Below are 24,366 nucleotides of genomic sequence, written 5' to 3'. Positions count from 1 at the left end.
TGGCAAACTTGGTGCAGATTCCCAGCAGCAGAACCGCATTAAGTGATGTTCACAGTTTGTGTTCTCTGTGTGTTCCAGTTTCCTGTTGGATTATGACCTGACAGGATGTGACACCGTGTTCCTGCAGCATACGATCTATTAGTGAGCGCTTAGCTCGGAACATTCAGCCGGCGTTTTCTCTGAATGAATCTTTAACCGTGTTTACAGAGTTTTTATCTTCCTTCCTCTTCCTCTGTGGCCAGTGAGCCTAAGTGCTCCGACGGCGAAGCTTTCAGGGGGCGTAGGATTTCCTTCAAAACACTTTGCGGATGTGTTGCATCTTCAACACAATCAGCTCTTGGCTTTAATATTTCATTTCTGACATTTTTTGATTGTTGAATTCCGGCGGCTTGAGGTGAAGCTGGTGCAGTGAGACACAAAAGGTCCAGACTGAACACACCTGGGAGGGCAAACCAGCAGGTAACATGAATCAGGGACGCCGGACAGGAAGTGCAGCCCAGAACATGACACATGTGAAGCTGAACTACAAAATCGAAGAGGGAACAGACGCACCAAACGTGAAGAATTAATTTAACGCCACACACTCAGCAGCAGGAGTCTTTATGGAGTCTAAAGTGCACCAAAATGTGTCACGGCTTTAAAACACGTCGGTAAAAGGATTTCTGTAGTCTGCTAGGAATGACATCACTGACACAGTAAAACCAGATGATCCCTTTGTTCTTATTAATAACTTAATGACTTCAGTGACTAAATGTTTAACAACAGATTGCACTTTTGAAAAACGTTTCTTTTCATTTTCCTACTTAACTGGTCAGGGACTGGTTAACTGGACTCATCTTACGTTGGCGTGAAACTGAAGATCCGAGTCGGGTTTATTTGCGGGTTTCGGCCGAGTTGCTCCCTGACTCTGGTTTAATGTCATCAGCTGATGTTTTCTGTCAGATATGAGATTGCAGAGCTGCACCGTGTTCGGATTTAATTGAACTAATTGCAGGGATGATTGCGAGCGAGTGCTCGCCTGCTGAGCGAGCTCCCAGGGGTCACCGCGGTTTCCGCTAAAACGGCGTCCAGATGCTGCTGATTGACGAAGGTCCATTCAGGAGGAAGCTGAAAGCTAATGGAGCTACAGCAGCTAATTTATGACAACATTAACACAGAGAGGAGGAGGAGGAGGAGGGGAGGAGGGGGAGGAGGGCAGTAATGTCAGACAGCATTAGACAGACGCCCCGAGACAGGAAACTGCTGATGAGGATGATAACGAGGATGATGATGCTGGTAATGAGTTCAGGACTTTCCTCAGACTTTCCTCCAGCTGTGGGTTCTCCTCAAAGGAGAACGTTATGATAACATCTCAGAAGAACTTTGAAAAGTGAGGAAATCTTGTGAACATTTATGTAAAATTAAAACGTTTTTCACAAACACATTTGATGTTGGGAAAATATTTCTGGGACATTTTTGGAAAAGGACATTTTTTAAAGGGGATGCAAGTTGTGGAAATGGAAAACACACACACACACACACACACACACACACACACACACACACACACACACACACACAGAGTTTCCAGTTTAACTTGTCACTGCTGTTCACCCTCGCGTGTCGTGTTCATGTAAGAAATGAAAACCTGAAAGCAACTGATCTGTGCAGCTCATGTGGGAACCAAACATGAAACATGAACGCACAGGAAGCCAACAGTCTGACTTCCTGCTCGTCTGTCTGTGTTTCCTTTCAGAGTGTTTAAGAAAGCCAGTCCCAATGGAAAGGTGAGTCTTTTCTTCTTCACGTTCAACCTGCTCAAGCCACACTTTTAGCTTTGGCTCTTAAAGTTTTGTGCACACCTGAAACAAGGTGCAGACATTGGAAAAAAACACCAACACCTGTGGGGGAAAAAATTCTTAAAAGGTGTGTTAAATTTAATATCTGAACATGAGATTGGCGGTTTGAAGAACTGATCATTGATTCTGATTGGCTGACCTGACTTCTGTGTTCCTCCCTCAGCTCACCGTCTATCTGGGGAAGAGAGACTTTGTGGACCACGTGGACCTGGTGGAGCCTGTCGGTGAGACCGGTTTTTCATCAACATCAGTTATAACGTTATAATTCTTATTGTTGTTGTGGTTAATGTGATTATTAATTATCAACAGTAATAAAATACTGAAGTGTCTGAATTTGCGTTTGAGGTTTGCTTTGTGCTCGAAACAGAAACTGCTGAAAATCAGAATAAAAATCAGCTGTCCTCTTGCTCTTAATGGACTTTTGGACTTTTTGTCCTGCAGATGGTGTCGTGCTGATCGACCCAGAGTACCTGAAGGAGAGGAAAGGTGAGAAATCTGAACCTCCGTCAGAATCATTCTTTAAATCAGCACCGTGTGAAAACCAGGTTTTTAATTGTAACAAACAGACTCCTAGAAAAAATATGGAGGACATAACTTTACTTTGTGTCCTCACTGGCAGCCAGAGCCCAGATTTCCTCTTCATCCTCAGTCCTCATCTCCTTCTGACATCCTGGGACCAAATAGAGGACCTCAAGATCCTCTATTTGGTCCCAGGATGTTCTTCATTTACGTACTCACTTCAGTGTTACGCTGATGACACGCATTTGCAGTTCTGATTCCTGAAAAGTTGGGACACTGTGTCTCAACCACCCCTTTATAGCTCTGTTAAGTTAAAGGAGCAGTCCAACACTAAACCTTTTCAGAACATCAGACTCTTTCTCAGAGTCTTTCTATCCACAGAAACTTGAGAGAAAACTTTAACAACAGTACAGATGAAGATCGGTTATGTGTTTAGCCTAGCTTAGCACAAAGCCTGGAATCCACTGGCCTGGCTCCTTCAAAATATTTATAGGTTATTTGGAGGTTATTGCTGAGATATCAAGTTATGATTTCATATTTTTTGTTCCCATCAGTATTTGTGACTCTGACCTGTGCGTTCCGTTATGGTCGTGAGGATTTGGATGTCCTTGGGTTGACGTTTCGGAAAGACCTGTTTGTGGCCAACGTCCAGGCGTTTCCTCCGCTGCCTGAAGAGAAGAAGAGTTTAACTCGTCTTCAGGAACGCCTCATTAAAAAACTTGGAGAACACGCCCACCCGTTCACTTTCGAGGTACTGAGCCTGCCAGACGTGTTTAGTGACTTCAGTCACTCAGGTGTTGATAAATCGTCTTTGGGAGCTACCCAACATGATTAACCTTCATCAGGTTCCTGTTGCCCTGAATTCATCCTGTCAGGCCAAACTTCCTCTCCTCTGGCCTTCATGATACATGAAATGGTTCAGTTTCAGGTCTCAGGTAGGACGTTAGAAATCGTTTGTGGGATTTGAATTAATGGAACTTGCTGGGTCCGCACCCTGACGGGACCTGAGAAGACCACTTCAGAGCAGATCAGTACTGACTGATCAGATTATCTGCAGATAAGAACGTCTTGTTTAGTGTTGATCAGGCCTTAAATGTGAAGACTCAGAACAGAAATATTTCTTTTCAGAGATTCAGAGCCCTGCCAGAACCAGGGAACTTTGTCCTCCATCCACAGGCAACCTCTTCACTGCACTTAGTTAATATGTAGACTGGTGATATAAGAGTTATTTATGAAGTCATTTTGTTTGTTTTTGTTTACTGAGCATCTAAGTTCAGTGTTGATATTCTGATTTTCTCTCAGAGGATCAATAACCTCTAAAAACACATGATAATTTATTCATTGATGTTAATCTGAATCTGCAGCTACTAACTAACTAAAGTTTCCAAATAACTGTGGCGAAGTAATAAAGTGCAGTACTAGAAAAGACAAGCAAAAAGTGAGAATACTCACAAACACAAATACAGATACAAATACAGCACTTGAGTAAATGTACTTTCCTCCACTTCCAACAATCCCTGAGAACTAAAGGGAGGCTCCATCAAACGAGTGATTAGTTTTAATGAAGTACGAAAGCAGAAATGACTAAACGTGATTCCAGTGGAGACACAAGCGGACCTTTAAGTCCTGCTTATTAAAATTTTCTGGGACAAAAGAGAAGGAGGAGACACAATGTGACTACTACTGATAAAAAGATAAATAAGCTGCAATGATGAAACAAGTCTCAAAGAAATACTGGCAGCTGTCATGTGTTTTCAGATTCCCCTGAACCTACCGTGCTCCGTCACCCTGCAGCCGGGCCCGGAGGACACCGGGAAGGTAAAGACGCTCGCTTGAGCTCCTCCTGCCACGACATTTTCTGTCTTTGCCCAAAAAGTATTCAGGAAATCACAGGTTTTCTCGCTGGTGTGTGTCCTCAGGCCTGTGGAGTCGACTTCGAGGTGAAAGCTTTCTGCGCAGAAAATCTGGAGGAAAAGATCCATAAAAGGTAAAAGTGGGTCTGCTGTGGCTCGAACCCGGACAGAACAGAGAGATGAATTACGAGTGAAGGTGAAACCAGGAGCTTCCTGCACGCAGACGAATGCCGTGTCGTGTTGTTGTCGCAGGAACTCGGTGCGTCTGGTGATCAGGAAGGTCCAGTACGCTCCGGAGAAGCCCGGTCCTCAGCCGACGGCAGAAACCACCAGACAGTTCCTGATGTCGGACAAACCGCTGCACCTGGAGGCCTCGCTGGACAAAGAGGTGAGCTCACACCTGAGCCAATCACACACACACACACACACACACACGTCAGGCAAAAAGCACACACAGAAGAAACAAAGGGATTTGGTGAAGTAGAAATAGAAAGTAGCATGAAATGGAAATACTTCAAAGTACAAATACCTCACATTGGTACATCGCACGAGTGAGTAATGGCGCTGAATGACCAGCAGCTCTGACCTCTGTGTATCTGCCCGCTGGCTCTCAGATTTATTATCACGGGGAGCCAATCAGCGTCAACGTTCACGTCACCAACAACACCAACAAGACGGTGAAGAAGATGAAGATCTCAGGTACGTCTGAGCACCTGTCCTCGCTCTCTCTGTGCTTCTCCATCGGTCTCACTGATGGCCGATGTTTGTTTCCGTAGTGCGGCAGTACGCCGACATCTGCCTGTTCAACACGGCTCAGTACAAATGTCCGGTGGCCACCGAGGAGTCAGAGTGAGTTTCAGCCTCTGCAGCACATTGGGTTTACCCTGTGAGATGTTCGCATTTCCAAAGATGTTTTAAATGGATAAAGTGCTACAATCACATTAAGGTGAAGATGTTTTTCTGTCTTCAGTGATGTTGTCGCTCCCAGTTCAACTTTCTGCAAAGTTTTCACCCTCACTCCATTTCTGGCCAACAACCGAGAGAAACGAGGTCTCGCTCTGGACGGGAAACTGAAGCATGAGGACACCAACCTGGCCTCCAGCACACTGTGAGTCCACCTCTGCCAGAGCTGAGTGTCTGAGGTCAGACTGTGGGGTGTTTGGGGGTGTATCCTGGATGTTTTAGGCACAACTCGGAAGCTGATAAATGAGCATCCAAACTCATAAAAATATGTTACAAGAAGAATGTTGGAAAAGCTTTCATCGGCTCAGCTTGAACTTCGTCGATGTCACTAAATTTAATCTGCAGGGTTTGATCAGTTTGAGCACATCAGAGTTCAGCCAGCCTTCATTACAGCCAGCGCAGAGTGAAGAGGTGAGGTGAAGGGTGCAGGATGACCAGAGCAAGTGTCTGGCTGCTGATTGGTGTTTCTTCAGCAGGTTAAGAGAAGGAGCCAATAAGGAGATCCTCGGCATCATCGTGTCATACAAAGTCAAAGTGAAGCTGGTGGTGTCCCGAGGCGGGTCAGTACACTCTGCTGTGTTTACCTCAACAGGTTATCAGCTGACACGAGCTTCAAAGTCACACTGACGTCAAAGTTTGCTTTAGATGTATTTCTTTATATTTATCTGTAGATTTTTATATTACATTTATTTTGTGCCATCTGCTAACATGGAGGGGGAGGAGTTTGTGAGCTGTACTGCAGCCAGCCACCAGGGGGCGTGCAGATGTTTGGGCTTCACTTTTGGAGAGCTTGATGTTTTCTAACGGTCACACAGCTGCAGCTCTGAAACGTGATTGGTTAAATACGACTTCTTCTTTCAAGATGTGAAAATATCCACAACCATATTGTTCCGTTTGACTTTAAAGCTCAGTTTGAGTGTGAATCTCTGCTTTCTGTTCATCCCTCCTGTCAGGACGTTAACAGCTGTTAAATTCCTCAATTCCACTTTTGAGCATTTGGTTAAAAACCATAAACATACACTCGTTCTTATCTGGATGACTGATGACGGAGGCTGAACGGGAAGGAAGGCAGCCGTCGACGAGCTGTGGTTACGGCGGCAGAAACACGCAGCGACGTCAGCCGTCTCGGGCTGAATGATGGTAACGCGTATTTCAGGTTCACAACGATGACGCTTTGTTACTGATGTAAGATTAACCTGAAGTGAAACTCATCCAGCTCTGACGAGCTTCGCTTCGGTTCCGAACGCGTCGTGACTTCTCACATCACCGCAGGAGGTCTTTCAGCAGACAGTTTCCTGCTTCGTCTCAGTTCTTTAAATATTCAGGTCATAAATATCCTCGGTCCACAGCGTGAACGGGATGAACAGAAAGCGGCTCAGATCACGCCGCGGTTGGCCTTTAAGCGCTCTGTAACGCAGCGACAGTTAATGAGCGCATCAATGGAAACGCTGCTGCTGTGAAGCTGAACCTCTTTAATGTCTATTGATTTCAGGCTCCTGGGAGATCTGGCGGCGAGGTAACCTTTCACGTTATGTCACTTCACTGAGATCATCGATGAACACACTGATACAAAGCACACACTGTGATTTACAAAGGTCGCCCGAACGTCTCACTGAACAAACTCAACGTGTTCAGTGAAGCCGCGGGGGGCTGTGGGTGTTTTCATGAGCTCTGATGATTTGTTTTCCAGTGACGTCTCCGTCGAGCTGCCGTTCACGCTGATGCACCCGAAGCCCATGGAGGAAGCCAACTGCAGAGACGGTGAGTCGCTCAGACGCGTTTTGACTCGGTTCAGCGACTCAGAGCGTTGGTCTGATCGAGTTCGGTGTGTGACTGCTCTCGCTGTCTCTGCTGCAGCTCCTGACGAGGCCCAGATCGACACAAACCTCATCGAGTTTGACACAAAGTGAGCAGCCGTCTCTCTTCCTGCCTGTCTGCCTCTCTGCCTGTCTGTCTGTGTGTTTCTCTCCCTCCTCATCAGCTCCTCCAGCTCCCCTCTGTCATCTGATTGGCTCTGCCCTGGTTTACGGCCTCGTCAATAACCCTGACAGCAGAGAGGGTTTCCTCTCGGCCTGCTGAAGCATTAACAGTGATGGACTCGTCTCCCGAGTCTCAGCCTTAATGCGTCTTAATGTCCGCTGCTGCAGGAAATGGGCTGTAAACTGGAGACTCATCCTGCTGTCAGCGCACACTCAGCTCATTATTTCACGCTCATACAACCACAGAGTAACAACAAATAATTTATTATTATTACTTATTCACCAAACACCACTTTTATTTTCCTATGCTGCTCACATTAGAAACAAATGAGCGGTGAAATGATTTCCACTTGTTCCCAGTTTCCTTTGATTTCACGTTAGCTGTAGAGTCAGTCGGTGGTCGGTTATTTTATTTTAAAGTCTGCAAAGAGCCAGAATCCAGAATAACCTGACAAAAATAAATAAATATAAATAAAATAACTGAGGGTTTAAAATAGATTAAAACAGAGGAAGCAGATTCATCAGGTTGCATTAAACGTGTTGGTAGATTTTCATTCATTCATTCATTCATTCACTGTTGCAGAAGATTTTAGATTAGATTTGTGTTTGTCTCCTCTGATGGAGCTACGCTAACAGTTTCCACCTGCTTTCAGTCTTTATGCTAAGCTAATCTCTGCTCAAGATGAAGCGCAGCCATGAAACTGATATCCAGCTTCTCCTCTTCCTCCAGGGAGCGCAGAGAAAATCTAATGCAGACGTCTTTGGTTTCATCCTTCATCCTTCTCTCTCTCTAAACCCTCTCTCAGCCCATGACCACTTCCTGTCTCAAACCTGCACGTTTTTATGTCTTTTTGACTCTCTTTCGTGAATTAACCTCCGCTTCCTCCTTTCCCTCAGCGATGATGACATCATCTTCGAAGACTTTGCTCGCCAACGGCTGATTGGGGCGAAGGACGACAAGGAGGAAGACGAGGAGCCGGTGGACTCGCCGAAACTCAATGACAGATAAAGGCGGCGAGCGTTGCTGCCGCCGCCGCCGCTGTTGTTGTTTCGCTGCTGTTTGTAGTGTGGAGCTAACGGAGGTCACCTTTAGGTCAAGTCTGGACACCCTTTAAACACTCTGCGGTGCCGTGTTTGTGTTCTCGTTCATGTTCGTCCTCTCTCTGCGTCCTGCCAGGGTGTAAAAAGCTAGAATACCGCAGCATAGACGTCAGTGTGTTTTCAGACGGAGCAGCTGTCCACTCCTTCGCCCGCCGGCCGGAGACTCCGCCCGCCGGCCGCGGCCTCGTGACGACGGCTGGTAGCATGCCTCTAATGCCACTTTGTTCTATGTGTTTCCATTAGGGAGCGAACAGGAGTAACGTTGTGTTGAGATTAGTTTCGATGTGTCGTGTCAGAGGATCTTCATAAACACTGCCGACTTTGGTTGAGGTGGAACAGTTCACCGGCTGACGGAGGCTGAACTGTGAGACGAAGCTGCAGAGCGTGAAGAAACACCAGAAGAAGAGTCACCTGCAGGACGTCTCGACCCCCCCGAGAGGACCTGAAACTGTCACAAAGCCACCAATTAGCTGAGAGGAACCGGTGGCCTTGTTTGCATGAAATACATCAGTACTTTATACAATTCACTGACGTCACGAGTTACCAGTCTTTACAGGAGCGTACGAGTGTTTGTGTTTCCATATCATCATCAGTATTTAGACGTGTCCACTCAGCTGCTGGTTTCACTTCATTTCTACCAACACTGACTTGTCTGCACATTCAGCCTCAAACTTTTTGTGGCATAAGAGCAAAATGTGATTTTTTTCCATCACTGAAAAATCTGAAGGCCATCTTGTCATTTTGACAGGTCTGCTGTAATGTCAGCAATTCACATGCAATTCATTCTGGACCACATGACCACATGCAGACCACCTGACTTGTCAGAAATAAAGAAAAAAATCTTTCTCCTCATCCTGATTTTTCATTGAAATAAAGTCCAACCAATGGCTCCAGCAGGAGGTGAAGTAAATAGGATGCGTTCAAGCAGAAAATGCAAAAACAAACACCGGTATGGTCCTTTAGAGCGTGTAATTCATGTGACGTGTCAGGAGATTCATGCAGTGTGTAATTACTCAACATTAACTTTACAACAATGTTTAATTTGAACATTTAAAGTTAAACTGAAACGTCCCTACAGAATTGACTGCTGTGTGTATGTGTGTGTGTGTGTGTGTGTGTGGTGTTTTTGAATCTGACAGACTGAATGCATTTGGGGTTTTTTTTCACTGTAACATGACATCACAGGATGAAGAACGAAAACACCGAAAAACATCTGCTGTGTTTGTAACAACATTTTAATTGACTTTTATTTTGACAGGACCAGGAAGAAACCTGTATCTACTGCATCTTTAATAAAGGGACATTTATGGCATCTGTGTGTGTTTTAACGCCTCCTGGTCTTCGCCTGAGTCCGTTCCTGCTCCTCAGAGGATGAACCCTGTAGACTTTAATGGTCCCATGGCCTCCTGGACGAAGGTCACGTGTTCACTTATCTCCAGTAGTCGTGAGGCTGCAGTAACGTTGGATCATCAGTGTTGTTTGTCTTGAACTCTACCTGAAGACGTACACTTCAAAAAAGAATTTAAAGACTGGACTGTTTCCTGTTTCTGTGTTAAGACAGAAACATCACAAAATGCCCTTCAATACTGATTGTCACTGATGTGATTTTTGTAAAGCAATGACAGTGAAAACTCACATGACTTATCCACCATACAAATGTTAAAGAATATTCAAAACTAAAGGAAAAGGAATCATACGTGATAAAGACTCCTGACTAATTCTGTGAAGGTCTGTACTCAGTTATCTACTGTCCCTGATGGAAAACACCGGGAGGCTCTTAAACAGGAAGTAGTAAATGTGAGACACGTTGGCTTTACAAACAGATCAGGTGGTCACAAGGATGTTTGAAACACAGCAAACTGTGTCACGTTTGTGCTTTTCCAGCAGGACAAACTTTCACCCTCATTATTGTCTTCATCCTGAGTTTAAAAATCTTAAAGAAGCCGTTTCGAATTTCTTTAGTCCGGACGCCGTAGATGATGGGGTTGACAGTCGCTGGGAACAGAATGTACATGAGTCCCATGAAGGTGTTGACATCCGTCGGTATGGGGATGTTCAGGTTGTGAGAGAGGAACGTGACGCTGCCCACCAGGTAGAAACACATCATGATGATCAGGTGAGTGCCACAGGTGTGAAACGCCTTCCAGCGGTCCTCGCCGGCCGCAGCGGCTCGCAGCACCACGCTCAGGATCTTCATGTAGGAGAAGAAGATGAGCGGGATGTCCACGCCCACAAAGCAGACGATCACGGCGAGGCCCGCCGCGCTGCTCTTCGCTGTGCTGCCACACGCCAGGCTGACCAGCGCCATGTGGTCGCAGTAGCAGTGCTGGATGATGTTGGAGCCGCAGAACCGCAGCGAGCCCGCCAAACCGACCAGCGTGGCCATGATGGATCCGCTGCGGACCAGAGTGAAGAGCAGCAGCTTCACGAACATGGAAGAGTCGATGATTTTGGTGTAGTGCAGCGGCTGGCAGATGGCCACGTAGCGGTCCAGCGCCATCGCCAGCAGCAGCGTCGACTCCAGTGAGGACAGGAAGTGGGTGAAGAACATCTGAGTCAAGCAGCCAGCCAATGAGATCTCATCCCTGTCGAACAGGAGGCTCAGGAGCATTTTGGGGATGATGGCGGTCACCACGAGGATGTCGACGAGGCAAAGCGTGCAGATGAGCAGGTACATGGGGCTGTGCAGAGCCTCCACCCGGCGGATCACGAACACCAGCAGAGAGTTCCCCAGCAGCACCGACAGGTAGGAGGCGGAGAACGGCAGCGCCAGCAGCCGGCGGTGTTTCTGCAGCTCAGGAAAGCCTCTGAACACGAAGGTGCTGTGGGAAAAGTTGTTGCCCGGCGACACCTCCAACATGGCGCCGACGTCACCTGAGCAGCAGTTCAGGAAACAGTCAGAAACAGTCAAAAGAAATCAGTCTGTTTAATTCATCACCATAGAGTTACTCATCAGTGCACACACACACACACACACACACACTTTCTTCGCTTTATTAGAGTCAGTGATTGTGTATTCACTGAGAGGGTTGCTGAGGAATTCATTATCAGTTATGATACATAAAGAATCATTTCATCCAAATCACAACAAAAATATTTTCTCCCTTTTGCTTCGTCCTCCAACAAAACCAATAACTACTGAAGAAGAAGAACAAGTAAATGCAATAATAAATACAACTTACATAAATAAGAATAAAGCTTTCGAAGCCTGACACACCTCTAACAAACACACACAGTTTACATTTCCGTGTGTGTGAGCGTTTGTCGATAAAAACGACTGGAAGCGGCAAGCGTTTTACATTTCTGATTGACGGAACGTATCGATCAATAACATAATGTCAGAACAATGTGAGTGAAAGTTCACATTAAAGGCATCCTGACAGTCAAACTGAATGATATGCTAACAGGCTTGTCTATGCTAATAGCTGCTTTCAGATAAGAAACACGCGTGGAACATCAGAACGCCACATACAGACGTGCTGCATTCAGATGTTCATAATCTGCCAATAACTAAAGCCTTTAACCAAATACACAAAGTACAAGACTTGTCTTTGCAGTACACGTAGTAAACAATAGACACACCTGACTAACAGCAGAAAACTGATTCGTCATCTATATATTTGAATGAATGAAAACCTTTTCATCCAGTCTGTTCAAATGTCATCTTTACGAACTCAATTCAAAGCTCAAACTCTTTGATAGCAAAGTGAGAAACAACACGCAGCATTTCAACACGTCCTGCTTTCCTACCTGCTGTGGTTCCTCCGCTGGTCCTCAGGAAGACCTCCGTCCTCTCACACTTCATCTTATACCTGAGGTTCAAACGTCCCACAGGACCGACTGGTCCCAAACGCAGCAGCACAAACACTTTTAACAAATTCGAACTCAACCCCATTAGAGGGCAGCCGGACTGAAGGTCCTCTGGAGTTTACTTAACCCGCTGACTTCAGGAAATCCTCTGATGCTCGGACTCGAGTGTGGAAACTTTCCATGTGATTTGTTTAATTTTTGTGCACATGTAACGATGAAACGATTTAAAATACAGTGGATTTATCATTCAGCAAAATGACTAAAACATTTCTGAATTCCAAATGTGAATATTTGATGATTTTCTTCGTCTTTCGTGACAAACTGAAAATGCACCCGCTTCAGTCATAAACTTTTCCTGCTATGAGGCCTTTCCACCCCGAGCTTAACAGGAAACGTTAACTGTGGTTAGTTTCACAGAAACTTTGGTGACTTTTGGTTTCGACTGGACCGTGAACTACACAGTACAGTACTGCTTCCTGCCTGTTGTTACCACATGAAAAACTACACGACTACATCACTGTACTTGTGCTTCAGTACATTTTCTTCAGTATTTCCTCCTAAAAGACACCAGTGAAATCCAACACATTCTGATGATTACATCATCTCATCCTGCTTCAACGCTAAAGCAGCAAATCAGAGGCCGCAAGGTGTTTAAAGGGTTAAACCGTTAAATCAAATTAGTCTGTGGCTCGTCCCTGCAGGAATCTCAGCTGGCAGTTTGTTTTGTCTTCGGTCCTGGAAGCTAATTGGCCCCGAGGTGAAAGCAGCAGAGTTGAGTTTCCTCTGAGAAGAACGTGGAGTTAATTATCTTCAGTCACACTGCTGGGACACTCAGGGCGGCGGCTCTAATCTGATTCTTGTGACTCCAGTTTTAGTGGATGAACGCGTCCGACTCTGCAGACATCAAGGCTGAACAGAATTCTGTAACCTCACTGTAATATTGTCATGTTTCTTGTTACGTTGACTCACCTCGTTAACAAACTTGACAGCATTCTCGCCTTATAACAAGATAAACCACGTGCAGATTTAACTTGTTAGAACATCTAAACAAAAACCACTTTCATCAGTTTGGAGAGAAAAGCTTAAGAAAACTGCAAGGAGGCTTCAACATGCTGGTCATGCAGAAGAACCAACTGACTGAAATAAAGTGAAGTTCACACTGGAGAAGAACAAAAACACCTCGTTAGCTGGCTTTCATTAAGCCAGCTGCTGCACTCACCTGGACTTACCTGATCGCTGTGTCCTCCGTCACCCACTCAGTCACAAAGTGGACGAGCGAAGTGTCACTGAAGCGTTAGCAGTTCTCGGTTTTGTCCGAGCTGAACCGCTGGACCACCTCGGCGTGAGAGTGGACAGAAAACTTCAGACTGAACTCCCAGCAGTCTGATGGAAAGATTTTGGATGATGGAGCTGATGTAGGCCACACAGTCTCAGGTTTGGTACCTGAACAGATCCTGTCTCAATGTTTGGACTCCATGTGCTGCTCTGGTAGCTCACCTGGTACAGCGAGTGTCTGATGCTAACACCTGAGGACGTTTTGCAGCTTGTCTTCTTTCTGTCTCGCTTTGCAGCTAAGTTAAGATGAACCTTTCCTAGTGGGGACATCCTCAGTGTCTCAGCAGCACAAGGACAGCAAATTAAGGTACAAATAGGAGGATATTTTGTTTTTTACTTCCTTTTTTTAAAAAATAAACTATACAAAACACACACACGGTATATACAGTACTGCACAATTCTTTACCTTATCAGTAAGAGCAGTAAGAAGTTAGTACTATTGCACTTTGGAGGCTGGGGGTGACTGCACAGTGAGCTGCTGAGGTTCAGTTTGTGGTCCGGTTGTACAGTCTCCCAGCAGGAAGGACGGCCCTGCAGTAACGCTCCTTCACACACTGCTTTCACGTTGTGAACGTTGTCCCAGTCTCTTTCTTTAATTCGTCTGAAACTCTCAGATCTTTGGGTGACGGCTAACCGTCACTTGGAACAAGACGGCAGCTGCTGTATTCATCTTATCCGTATTGCTGTGGTGTGCGGTTAGATTATCCCACAGACATAAAGAAAACCTAAATTGAATTGTTCAGGTTTCCTTGCATCGGCCATGTTTCTGTTGTGTTTTGTAAAGCGCAACGTCTACAGCAAGCCTACAGGGCTAAAATACGGTGGAAAGAAAGCAAAGTGAGCCTGGAGAGCTGTTTGTTCACAATGCACAGACTGAGTGAGCTGCTGCGTGGGCCTTAAGAGAACCGAACTCAGGCCACTCGACGTAGAGGTCTCAGAGGGATCTGAGTTCGTTTGCTGTATTCAAGAAAACACAGAAAATGCTGACTCATGCTCTGAGTTTGTGTGAATGGCTGAAAGGGACCAAGCGTGAAAACACCCCAAAAGACTAAGAACCGTCTGAACAGCTGACACAAGTCAAACCTTCACTCTATGGCACTGTTTTTAAGATACTTCTGTTTCCTGTCTCCTCGTTGTCATTCTTAAATGACCTGCGATAATCACAGGAAGCAGAAATACAGCTCTCCCAAAGTGTACAACCAATCACGTCGTGAGTTTTGCATACTAATTACGTGTAGTGTTTTATCATGAGGCACCTCGCTGTTGTCTGCTGGTTGTCAGAGTGTGAAGTCGTCTGTGGTTCCTCACCTGGCAGGAAGCTCATTCCTGATCCCTCAGGTTGTGGGTTTGAGTCTTTGCTGACGCTGACTGAACATCTCAAGCCTCATCTGTCAGTGTGCTGCGGACCTCCTGCCCTCCATGTTTAATAAGTTCTCCTCCAACACACTTAATTCATGTGGTCAGCTGGTCGTGAAGCTCTGCGTGAGGCTGAAAACGAGCCGATAATCTGAACTGAGAAAACATCTGAGACACGCAGGGCAGTACGGAGAAACACTGGACCAGGGACACAGGAAGACATTTCTAATTTGATAGTCTGTGCTGTCCTGTTGATGGACCCTCATGTCTTCATCATGACCATCTGTGAAGACTCCTCATAATTAATTGTTGTTGTTATTCAACACCAGCCACCTTCAGCTTCGATCAACAGCGACAAGAAGAAGAAAAGTGAAAGATAAATGTGGATGAAAAGATGAAAGATGAAAATGAAAAATGTTATTATTAATATCATAATTATAACAACTGTGAATGAGGACGTAAACAGCTTATACTGCCTCATAATGTCTTATAGCAGCGAGGTGAATAAACCTGATGGGGCCTGCAGAGTCTGTGGTGTGTCAGTAGATGTCAGTATGCTGCCTCACAGCTCCTCTCTGAGCTGCCTGAACACAGCAGCTTGTCATCAGCTCTTCTGTCCACAGAGACGCCACTTCGAATGTCCTCCTGGGAGCTTCGTGAGGTTTTGGTTCTGAAAGAGACCAGGAGGTGATTTGAAGTGATGTCATGAAGAGCCGTCCAGATGTTCCAGTCTGAGGGAACATCTGGATCCATGCAGATGACTGGTGGATTCACCTCATGCTGGCTCCATGATTTAGATGTAAATGGAGAAGCTGATGTAATGAATGTGATTACTTCTGCAAACTTTACTTTTTGATTCTGCGTGCTTCCTCGAGTGTCAAATCCATATTTTTTGTTCATTCGGAAACGTTCAAACAACATTCTATGTGTATAAATGCAGACTGTTAAATCTGTACAAAAAGACCTCTCAGCACATGCTGTTCTCAACACAGAAAGAGATATTTGATTTTTATCGTAAAGTTCACGTGTGGTCAGATGTCATGTATTCTGTGGAAGGAGGGATGACGAGTACATACAGTGTAACACGTAGCTATGGAATATAATTCCATAGGTAGCTCACCTGGTGCAGCAAGCACTGGCCAAAGAGTCCCACCTGAGCAATGTTGCCGCTGAGCTTGTTAAAACAATCCTTTCTTGGTCTCACATTCACAGGACTGATAAGAAGGCCAGACAGCGTCTCTTCCACCTCAGACGCCTCAGAGACTTCAGGCTCCCCCTCAAGGTGCTCAGGAACTTTTACACCTGCACCACTGAGAGCATCTTGAGTGGGAGCATCACCACATGGATGGGCAGCTGCACAAAGCAGGACCTCTCGGCCCTTAGGAGGGTAGTCCGCTCAGCTGAGACAATCAGAACAACCTTACCCGACCTGCAGGACATTTACACCAAACGATGCAGGTCGAGAGCCGAGAAGATCCTCAGGCAGCCCCATCACCCCGGACACTCACTCTTCTCCCTGTTGCCATCAGGCCGTCGGTTCCGCTGCCTGAGAACCAACACTGAGAGGATGAGGAAAGCTTCTTCCTCCAGACCATCCGTCTGCTCAACAGTGAGCGTTAATCTGGACAATCCCACTCCCACCTGCACTACATGCACTAGATGTAAATAATGCACATTTTCACTTTTTTTTAAATTTAAATTTAATTTTATTATTTTTCTTTAAATTTAATTTTTTTATTTACCTATTTTTTGGTAGCAGGGACACAAAGAATTTCACTGCACATTGTACCGTGTATGATTGTGTGTGTGACAAATAAACCTATCCTGTATCTCTTGAAATAATCTTGAAAAAATGTCAGTTTCCTTTCCTTAACTTTCAAACAACAACACAACCTTCCTCTTGGTTTGTCAGCACGCACACAGACCTGTCAGCTGCCCCGAGGACCAGTCTGTGTGAGCTCACCTGTTAAAGGGTTGGAAATGTTACGTGCTGTGCGTGTTACTGACTGGCCTGTGGACACCAGGTCAACAGCCTTTACGTCAAGGCAAGACACGTTTGTGACAGGAGGTGGCGCTGTTGTGCTTTTGTGGATGCACCCCGGAAGCCAAAACGAAGTGAACGAGCGCCGTCCTGAGGGGGCCCAAACCTTCTCTCCGTTGTTTCGCAGGTGTGATAAATAAAACTTGCTTTTCTGTCTGTAAAATGAGTCGACGTGACACGTAAGCACGTTTTCAATTGTTCGGTAACAGTCACACGTGATTTGAAGAATACGTGTTGAGCTTAGAAAGCTTCGTTTCTTTGCTAACCGACTCGACATGTCGTAGCTGGAACTTCGGTTCTGCGCAGTGTGTGTCGTAAGTCTGAGTGTAACCGATGGTTGCATCTTGTGGTTTAAGAGAGCGCGTTTTAAAAATTGTTTACTGTGTTGCCAGCCAGCCGTGAGTAAATGTAGTTAAATGGTAGTTAGTTAAATGTAATATTCAAACGGGTTTCGCACTTCCGGTTACTTGCTGACATGGCGCGGTGGCGCCATATTGCTAAGCGCTACTATTAACTAAGTGTATGAAAGAGCGTTTTAAGCTTTTGATTGAAGGCTTTGTGTAATTTATGCTCTGAATAAGACTGTGTGTAATACGTACGTTGAGCTATATTTTGTTAAACTGTCATAATTTTATCCGAGCTGTTGTCTGCTTATGTGAAATATATGCTAAGGTATTTTGAATTGTCTTACACTCATACTCCTATAATCTTTATTTTGACCGCGTTTATTATTTGTTTTTTTGTCAAGTTTCTTTTTTTCTGAATGTCATGACTCATTATTGCTTATCTGTGTTTAATTTATATACATATTTGATTTTAACAAGTTGTAAAATTACAGATATAATGTAAACAAAAGTAAAGTAAGTAGTCAGCCTGTACTATTACAAAGCCTTGTAATGTGATTATGAATCATATGCAGCTTTATCTCAGAAATTAACAAGCACAGTTCTGGTCAGGACGCTGACCGTGACCCTCCTGCTATTGGTCCACAGGTCAGATCGCCTGTAGACCGGCTACACGGCGCTCCCTAGCCTATTTAACTCAGCTCGAAGAGAGAAGGTCTGACTTGTATCAGCTGCTCAGATGGTTTCTTGGTCTTTTTAGACCTTACAGAGCAGCTGCAGAGTGAGACAGAAAGAAGACAAGCTGCAAGACGTCCTCAAGTCCTGAACGTGTGACCTCTGCTGGGAACTCTGGACATCAGACACTCGCTGTACCAGGTGAGCTACCAGAGCAGCACATGGAGTCCAAACATTGAGACAGGATCTGTTCAGGTACTAAACCTGTATCAGCTCTGTCATCCAAAATCTTTCCATCAGACTGCTGGGAGTTCAGTCTGAAGTTTTCTCTCCACTTTCACGCTGGCTTTTCTTGAGCCTCCACCTTCAGTCTGATCCTCTTTGTCTCTCTGCTTGTTGGTTTCTGTCAGTGCTGAAAACGGTCCAGTGGCGAAAGACCGTGATTGGCGACGTGGGATCAAACCTCAGCTCGGACATCCAGAGGTAAGACACAAAAGTGTTTGTCCGTGTGGTCAAAACAAAACGCCTTGATAAAACTTGGATCGTTGCGTTCGCTTGTGGAGTTTATGAGTGCATGGTGGAGGTTACAGCGAGCAGGTAAGTCCAGGTGAGTGGAGCAAGGCTGGTATTTTGAGTCAGTCAGTGTGAATTTTATTTTACTTTATTTCAGTCAGTTGGTTCTTGGTGACACTGTGATGTGTGACGCACACACAGACCCCTCCTCCCACAGAATACATGACATCATATGAATATGCTAAATAACAGATTTTATGATAAGCATCAGATGTCTGTTTCCGACATATTTAAAAACAACACGTGCTGAGATATTTGTTTTGTACGTGTATAAGTCCTCATTTAGAGACATTATTTGAACATGTCCAACCAAACAAAAATATGTATTTGGCACTTGAGGAAGCATGGAATGAAAGGAATGAAAAATAATAAATGCAGAAGTGGACTTATTCATTACATCACGTTCTTCATTTATGTGTAAATTATGAAACCAGTATGAAGTGCACATCATTCCAGGCATTTTTGTCTAACTTTTGCCAGTAATATAATGTTGAGTTAAAAATCAAACTGACTCATAATGCTGATTTGTCTCAGCATTTTACTTCATATTGTCTAAGTCTTAATTACCAATTTTGACGTATCTCATATTTTTGCATTGCAAGAAAGTAGACATTAACTTAGATATTATACATAACATTTCTTAGTTTCTAAAGACCAACTTCACTTTGTTATTTGTTTTTGCTCAGTTGTGTTCTTACATTATTCCATAAATGTATAACAAACAAGCAAACCCTGGGAAATCTAATTTTGTTTGGGCTAATGATATGTTTCATTTCCTGTCACTGAAGAGTCAGGGAGGAAGTTGTGATTAAAACTTTACCTCGACCGTGAGCATTTCTGCCTGAGTCATGTCAGATAGATTTTCATCAAGACAGCAGCTCCCGTCATCCCACACTGCTTCACTACATCATGAAACTGTTCCCGTTGTTTTGATTGAGAGGCAGAAACTTCATGCTGTGCATTTAAAAAGCTTTAAAAGAATTTTGACATCAACTCTCATAATCTGTTCTGTATATTTTACATGAATAGGTTCTTACGAATAATTCACATTTGTGACAAAGCGACAGCACATTAGTGTCTTCACAATGTGCTGTCTGATTTCGGTGGTTCTGACGCCGTAGATGATCGGGTTGAAACAGCTCGGGAACAGCAGGTACATGATGCTGAAGAAGACCCGAATGGCTGCTGGAGGACCGTTTCTTATCCGATATGACAGGAAAGCGACGAGTATGATGGTCAGGCTGACAGACATGACCACGATGTGGGTGATGCAGGTGTGAAGTGCTTTGACTCCTGACTGGCCTGAACTCAGAACAGATCTGAATATGACTATGTAGGAGGCAGTGATGATGATGAAGTCAGCTACGGGGATGAGGAACACTGAGATCAACCCCACCAGACTGTTGACAGCGGTGCTTCCACAGGCCAGCTCCACTAAGGCCATGTGCTCACAGAAACAGTGTTGGATCACGTTTCTGAAGCAGAATGACAGTGATCCTGCAAGAATCACGACCAGTGAGACCATGAACACATTTCTGACCAGCAGAGGCATCACGAATTTGAAGAATCTTGGTAAAGCCATGCATTCATGGTAGTAAAGTGGCGTGCAGATGGCAAAGTAGCGGTCCAGCGCCATCCACAGCAGCAGAGTGGACTGAAACGCTCCTAACAGGTGAACAAAGTAGATCTGAACCAGGCAGCCGATCAGAGAGATTCCCCTCCAGTCGAACAAGAAGCTCAGCAGCATGTTGGGCACGAAGAACAGTGGGAGGCTCAGGTCCACAAACGCCATGCCAGCGATGAGGATGCACATCGGTGAGTGGAGGCTCCTCTGAGAAATGACAACATACAGCAGCAGGGAGTTGGCTGACAACGACACAACGAACATGATGGAAAATGGGATGAAGAGGACGGGCCTCAGCGCTCCGAGTTCGTTGAAACCATTGAGGATGAAGTGTTTGTGTGAGGAGACGTTCTCCATCCTCCCCTCTTCATAAAACCTCGTTCAGGATTTTAGTTTGATCAGCCTGCAATCAGAGATTTGAATAGTCACTAAAAGTGAAAGTTTCTGTGGTAGGTTCTAGTTGAAAGAGCAGAAACCTGATGTCAATCTGTTTAAAAACAGTTAAAGAACACCACTAACTTAGGATGATCTGTTGATTATTTGTTAACCGTTGTTTGTGAAAACACTGAATTAGTGAAACCACCACCTCACATCAGTACCTTTGTTGTTTGGTTCGAGTGAGCAGTCAGGTGTGAAGGACAGGATGCTTCAGCTGCTATTTCAGTGTTTCAGATACGTGTTCATTAAACTAACGTCTCACTAGAGATCATCACACAAATTTTTGTAGGTATTGAAGGCTAAGACCTAAAGACGTGTTAACGGACACAGCAAAAAAGAAAAAACTCTCCACTAATCTCCACTAATATTCAACTTTAATAATAATATTTCATTTAACTCTACATATATGTTGGTCTGAGTGGATAATGGCTGTAAGAAGTCCAGGTCTGTCACACCAGAATCCAGGATTCACATCCTGTGTCCAGACTATCAGGAAAAAATGAATACATAAATCCTACTGGTTAAATTTCATCACAATTTCAGAAACTCCTGCGATACTGCTTTGAAAGACGACACGCTTGTCCAGTACTGATCTGAGCTGAGGCTCGGGGTGGGGAGTGTTGTATGCCATACAGATTGTGAAGGCATCAGGTAAATTGGATTTTAGGAAGAACAAATAAAATACAAACACATTTCATTACAAGGCTAAAGGAACTATTTTTCTTTAGTCCCTGAACAAACTTCATCAGGGAACGAAAAAGTGCTCCAGTGTTTCTCTTTCACCTCGCCGGTGACCTCAGAGAAGTCTGAGAGGTCGTGTTGACCAGAAAGACAGCACGAACACTTACCAGACTGTACATCTGAGTGGAAACTTTGAACAGATATCTGTCAGTGAAAGACACGAATCAGCACCATGAATTCATACAGTAAACAAACCTCACACGGAGTGCAGGAGGCTCCTCTCTCTTCAGGGTGTTTGGGTTCACAACGAAGAGAAAACTTTGTACACTGAAATCAGTGGAAAGGTTTACCTGATGGATTAATTACTCTTCAGCATCTAGAAATAAAAGAGGACAAGAGGCTCCAGGAACATACAAACAGATCAGTGTGTACAACAATACCATTGTTTGTAGAAGATGTCTGAAAACAGTCTGAGGTGAATGAGCCCCCTGCTGATCTCTGAATGTTTGAACACGAAGAGCTGAAAAGAAATCTGCAGGGTTTACTTGTTGGTGTCAGAGTCCCATCAGTAAATGTGTCCCGTCTGCAGGTGGATCATTTCAGCTGCTGACTCTCCTCCATACCTCCCTCCACCCATCTAGGCCATGGGGGCGCTGACTCAGCACTTTAATACCCTCCACTTGATGCTGCCATTGGCTGCATACGAAGAGTTTGACATGTCCGTCACACCAACAGTTTGAAACACTTTTGCTTTTAATGAACCAAATCCAGTGATAACAGGAGGACATGTGGACAGCCCAGACCTCCGCCAAGGCCAACAGTCCACTCTTCTGCAAGTGTAAACACGCTTTGTCTGGGTGTATTTACTCAAAGTAATAGAAATATGTCAGAACAAGATGGTGTGTAAGTGAAGTGTTAGCATCACAGCTCACTCAGTCAGTCAGTGGAAGTGTGTGACAGCCTGCCCGTGTTTTCTTCTTCTTATCCTTATTACTGTGTTGGGGACGTTTCTTGCCGTCTTTGGGTTGTGCACTTGTAGCCTCCAGCCGGTCACCGTGTGCAGGGTTTGGGGTCGGACTGTGGGCTAAAAATGCAGTGACCATATGCGTCTCCGTCTCCATGTGGATAATGTGTGTATCACTTATGCTAGGCAGTGTGGCTCATACCTGCGGCTTTGTGTGGAGGTCGGGAGTGTTTATGATAATAACTTTTTATTTCTCTGAGTCAGTCCCTCTGTTCAATCGCTGAGTAACTTACTCAGGGGATGGAGAGAAGGCAACACTTGAATCCTACTCATTCTGCAAGCAAAGTTAAAATTTATTTGCGTATCTGGCGTGTGATTCAGATCTGCTCCAAATTTAATGGTTTGTTCTTTGGTCCGTGCTGCACTCTTCTACCAGGTTTCTTGAAGGTGGCAATGTTTTGATTGAACCTGGAGTGGTTGTACTACTCAGGTCTCATGTTTGAGTGGGACATGTCAGAGTTTCTTGGCATTTTTAATTCAGTGCATAATTTTTTAAATATTCGAAATAATAATCAAAATGAGAAATCAGGGCTGAGCTGAACAGAAGTTTTATTTGGAATTTCCTGTCTGTGGTCACAACACATTTAAAAAGCAGTTATTATGCAGCAGAGGCCCAAACCACCTGGGTGCAGAAGTCGGGCTTACCCATCAAGCTGATCATCAGAGAGTAAGAACTATTACAGAACACTCGGTCAAACCCAGTCCTGACATGTGGCTGATGTCTAGTCAAAGTCAGTAGTTCAAAATGCCATTTCTGTCAATTACTGACTTTATCCTAATCTTGACCATTTTTATTTTGTGATTTTTAACTTCTTACCAACTTCTTCCTTGTCACGTCATAGATGGACTTTTGCAGAAGAGTTACTTAAATACGTAACAGTATCTTAAGAATGGGCAACCGTTTTAAGAAAGCGACCGCACATTAGTGTCTTCACAATGTGCTGTCGGATCTCGGTGGTTCTGATGCCGTAGATGATCGGGTTGAAACAGCTCGGGAACAGCAGGTACATGATGCTGAAGAAGACCCGAATGGCTGCTGGAGGACCGTTTCTTATCCGATATGACAGGAAAGCGACGAGTATGATGGTCAGGCTGACAGACATGACCACGATGTGGGTGATGCAGGTGTGAAGTGCTTTGACTCCTGACTGGCCTGAACTCAGAACAGATCTGAATATGACTATGTAGGAGGCAGTGATGATGATGAAGTCAGCTACGGGGATGAGGGACACAGTCAACAGCCCCACCAGATTGTTGACAGCGGTGCTTCCACAGGCCAGCTCCACTAAGGCCATGTGCTCACAGAAACAGTGGTTTATCACATTTGGACTGCAGAATGACAGTGATCCTGCCAGGGTTACGATCAGCGTGACCATGAGCACATTTCTGATCAGCAGAGGCATCACGAATTTGAAGAATCTTGGTAAGGCCATGCATTCATGGTAGTAAAGTGGCGTGCAGATGGCGAAGTAGCGGTCCAGCGCCATCCACAGCAGCAGAGTGGACTGAAAGGTTCCTAACAGGTGAACAAAGTAGATCTGAACCAGGCAGCCGAGCAGAGAGATTCCCCTCCAGTCGAACAAGAAGCTCAGCAGCATGTTGGGCACGAAGAACAGTGGGAGGCTCAGGTCCACAAACGCCATGCCAGCGATGAGGATGCACATCGGTGAGTGGAGGCTCCTCTGAGAAATGACAACATACAGCAGCAGGGAGTTGGCTGACAACGACACAACGAACATGATGGAAAATGGGATGAAGAGGACGGGCCTCAGCGCTCCGAGTTCGTTGAAACCATTGAGGATGAAGTGTTTGTGCGAGGAGACGTTCTCCATCCTCCCCTCTTAGAAATATCTAATATTAATATTACTTTTAATATTTACATTAATCCAAATGAAATATAACTTTCTAGAATTTAAGCTTCAGCACTTTAAACAAAGGCACCAACACAGGATGTCAGCTCAGTTATTAAATGGGTTTGGATTTGTTTGCATCAGTTATGCATGCAAACATATTCAGTCATGATCAGCTGACAAGCACAACATTTTTCACCATTATTGTTAACTGGACTTTTTCCTCTTGTTGCACAATGTTCACCTGCTTTAAGAGAATTACTGAAAATGACAGCTTAAGATGGAGACTTTCTTCAGTCGTCATGTGTTTGTAAAGCTTGAAACACTAAAATCCTATTTAAAACAACTGTTAGATGTAACCC

The 24,366-nt window shown here is 44.8% G+C and overlaps 4 protein-coding genes across 8 annotated transcripts in view; 1 reads left to right on the top strand and 3 right to left on the bottom strand.

The window, feature by feature from the left end:
- The window catches only part of arrb1 (arrestin, beta 1), a 16,580-nt gene extending 7,202 nt beyond the window's left edge, over positions 1–9,378 (top strand). Inside the window, exons 2-16 of one of the 4 annotated variants that reach the window (XM_046388236.1) lie at positions 1,736–1,766; positions 2,002–2,062; positions 2,280–2,324; positions 2,912–3,108; positions 4,116–4,175; positions 4,277–4,344; positions 4,463–4,598; positions 4,825–4,909; positions 4,987–5,059; positions 5,181–5,318; positions 5,650–5,733; positions 6,666–6,689; positions 6,864–6,934; positions 7,031–7,079; positions 8,050–9,378. In XM_046388236.1, coding sequence (XP_046244192.1) covers positions 1,736–1,766; positions 2,002–2,062; positions 2,280–2,324; positions 2,912–3,108; positions 4,116–4,175; positions 4,277–4,344; positions 4,463–4,598; positions 4,825–4,909; positions 4,987–5,059; positions 5,181–5,318; positions 5,650–5,733; positions 6,666–6,689; positions 6,864–6,934; positions 7,031–7,079; positions 8,050–8,161 — 1,234 coding nt within the window. In that variant the 3' untranslated portion in view covers positions 8,162–9,378. Of the gene's footprint in view, positions 1–1,735; positions 1,767–2,001; positions 2,063–2,279; positions 2,325–2,911; positions 3,109–4,115; positions 4,176–4,276; positions 4,345–4,462; positions 4,599–4,824; positions 4,910–4,986; positions 5,060–5,162; positions 5,319–5,646; positions 5,734–6,665; positions 6,690–6,863; positions 6,935–7,030; positions 7,080–8,049 lie in introns of all 4 variants that reach the window. The other 3 variants (XM_046388235.1, XM_046388234.1, XM_046388233.1) reach the window with 3 other exon arrangements.
- A 532-nt stretch (positions 9,379–9,910) lies between these two features.
- or55e1 (odorant receptor, family 55, subfamily E, member 1) lies at positions 9,911–13,849 on the bottom strand. 2 transcript variants are annotated; one of them, XM_046388239.1, is made up of 2 exons: positions 12,004–13,849; positions 9,911–11,127 (listed from the first exon to the last, which is right to left on the bottom strand). In XM_046388239.1, the coding sequence occupies exons 1-2, from the start codon at positions 12,146–12,148 to the stop codon at positions 10,118–10,120; spliced, it is 1,155 nt and encodes a 384-aa protein (XP_046244195.1). In that variant the 5' UTR covers positions 12,149–13,849; the 3' UTR covers positions 9,911–10,117. The 2 variants fall into 2 exon arrangements, with proteins under 2 accessions (XP_046244195.1, XP_046244196.1); XM_046388240.1 differs by having other exon boundaries at positions 13,033–13,849.
- Positions 13,850–19,420: 5,571 nt separating this feature from the next.
- Positions 19,421–20,368, bottom strand: LOC124059256 (olfactory receptor 52K1-like). Its single transcript, XM_046389107.1, has one exon. The coding sequence runs from the start codon at positions 20,366–20,368 to the stop codon at positions 19,421–19,423; it is 948 nt and encodes a 315-aa protein (XP_046245063.1).
- Positions 20,369–23,038: 2,670 nt separating this feature from the next.
- Positions 23,039–24,027, bottom strand: LOC124059255 (olfactory receptor 52K1-like). The gene has a single exon (XM_046389106.1). The coding sequence runs from the start codon at positions 23,984–23,986 to the stop codon at positions 23,039–23,041; it is 948 nt and encodes a 315-aa protein (XP_046245062.1). The 5' UTR covers positions 23,987–24,027.
- Positions 24,028–24,366: the final 339 nt, after the last annotated feature.

The sequence above is a fragment of the Scatophagus argus genome, chromosome 5, assembly GCF_020382885.2.
Source record: "Scatophagus argus isolate fScaArg1 chromosome 5, fScaArg1.pri, whole genome shotgun sequence".
In the NCBI taxonomy this organism is placed as follows: domain Eukaryota; kingdom Metazoa; phylum Chordata; class Actinopteri; family Scatophagidae; genus Scatophagus; species Scatophagus argus.
Note: the sequence above shows the minus strand (reverse complement) of the source record. Positions and strands in the feature narration are given on the sequence as shown.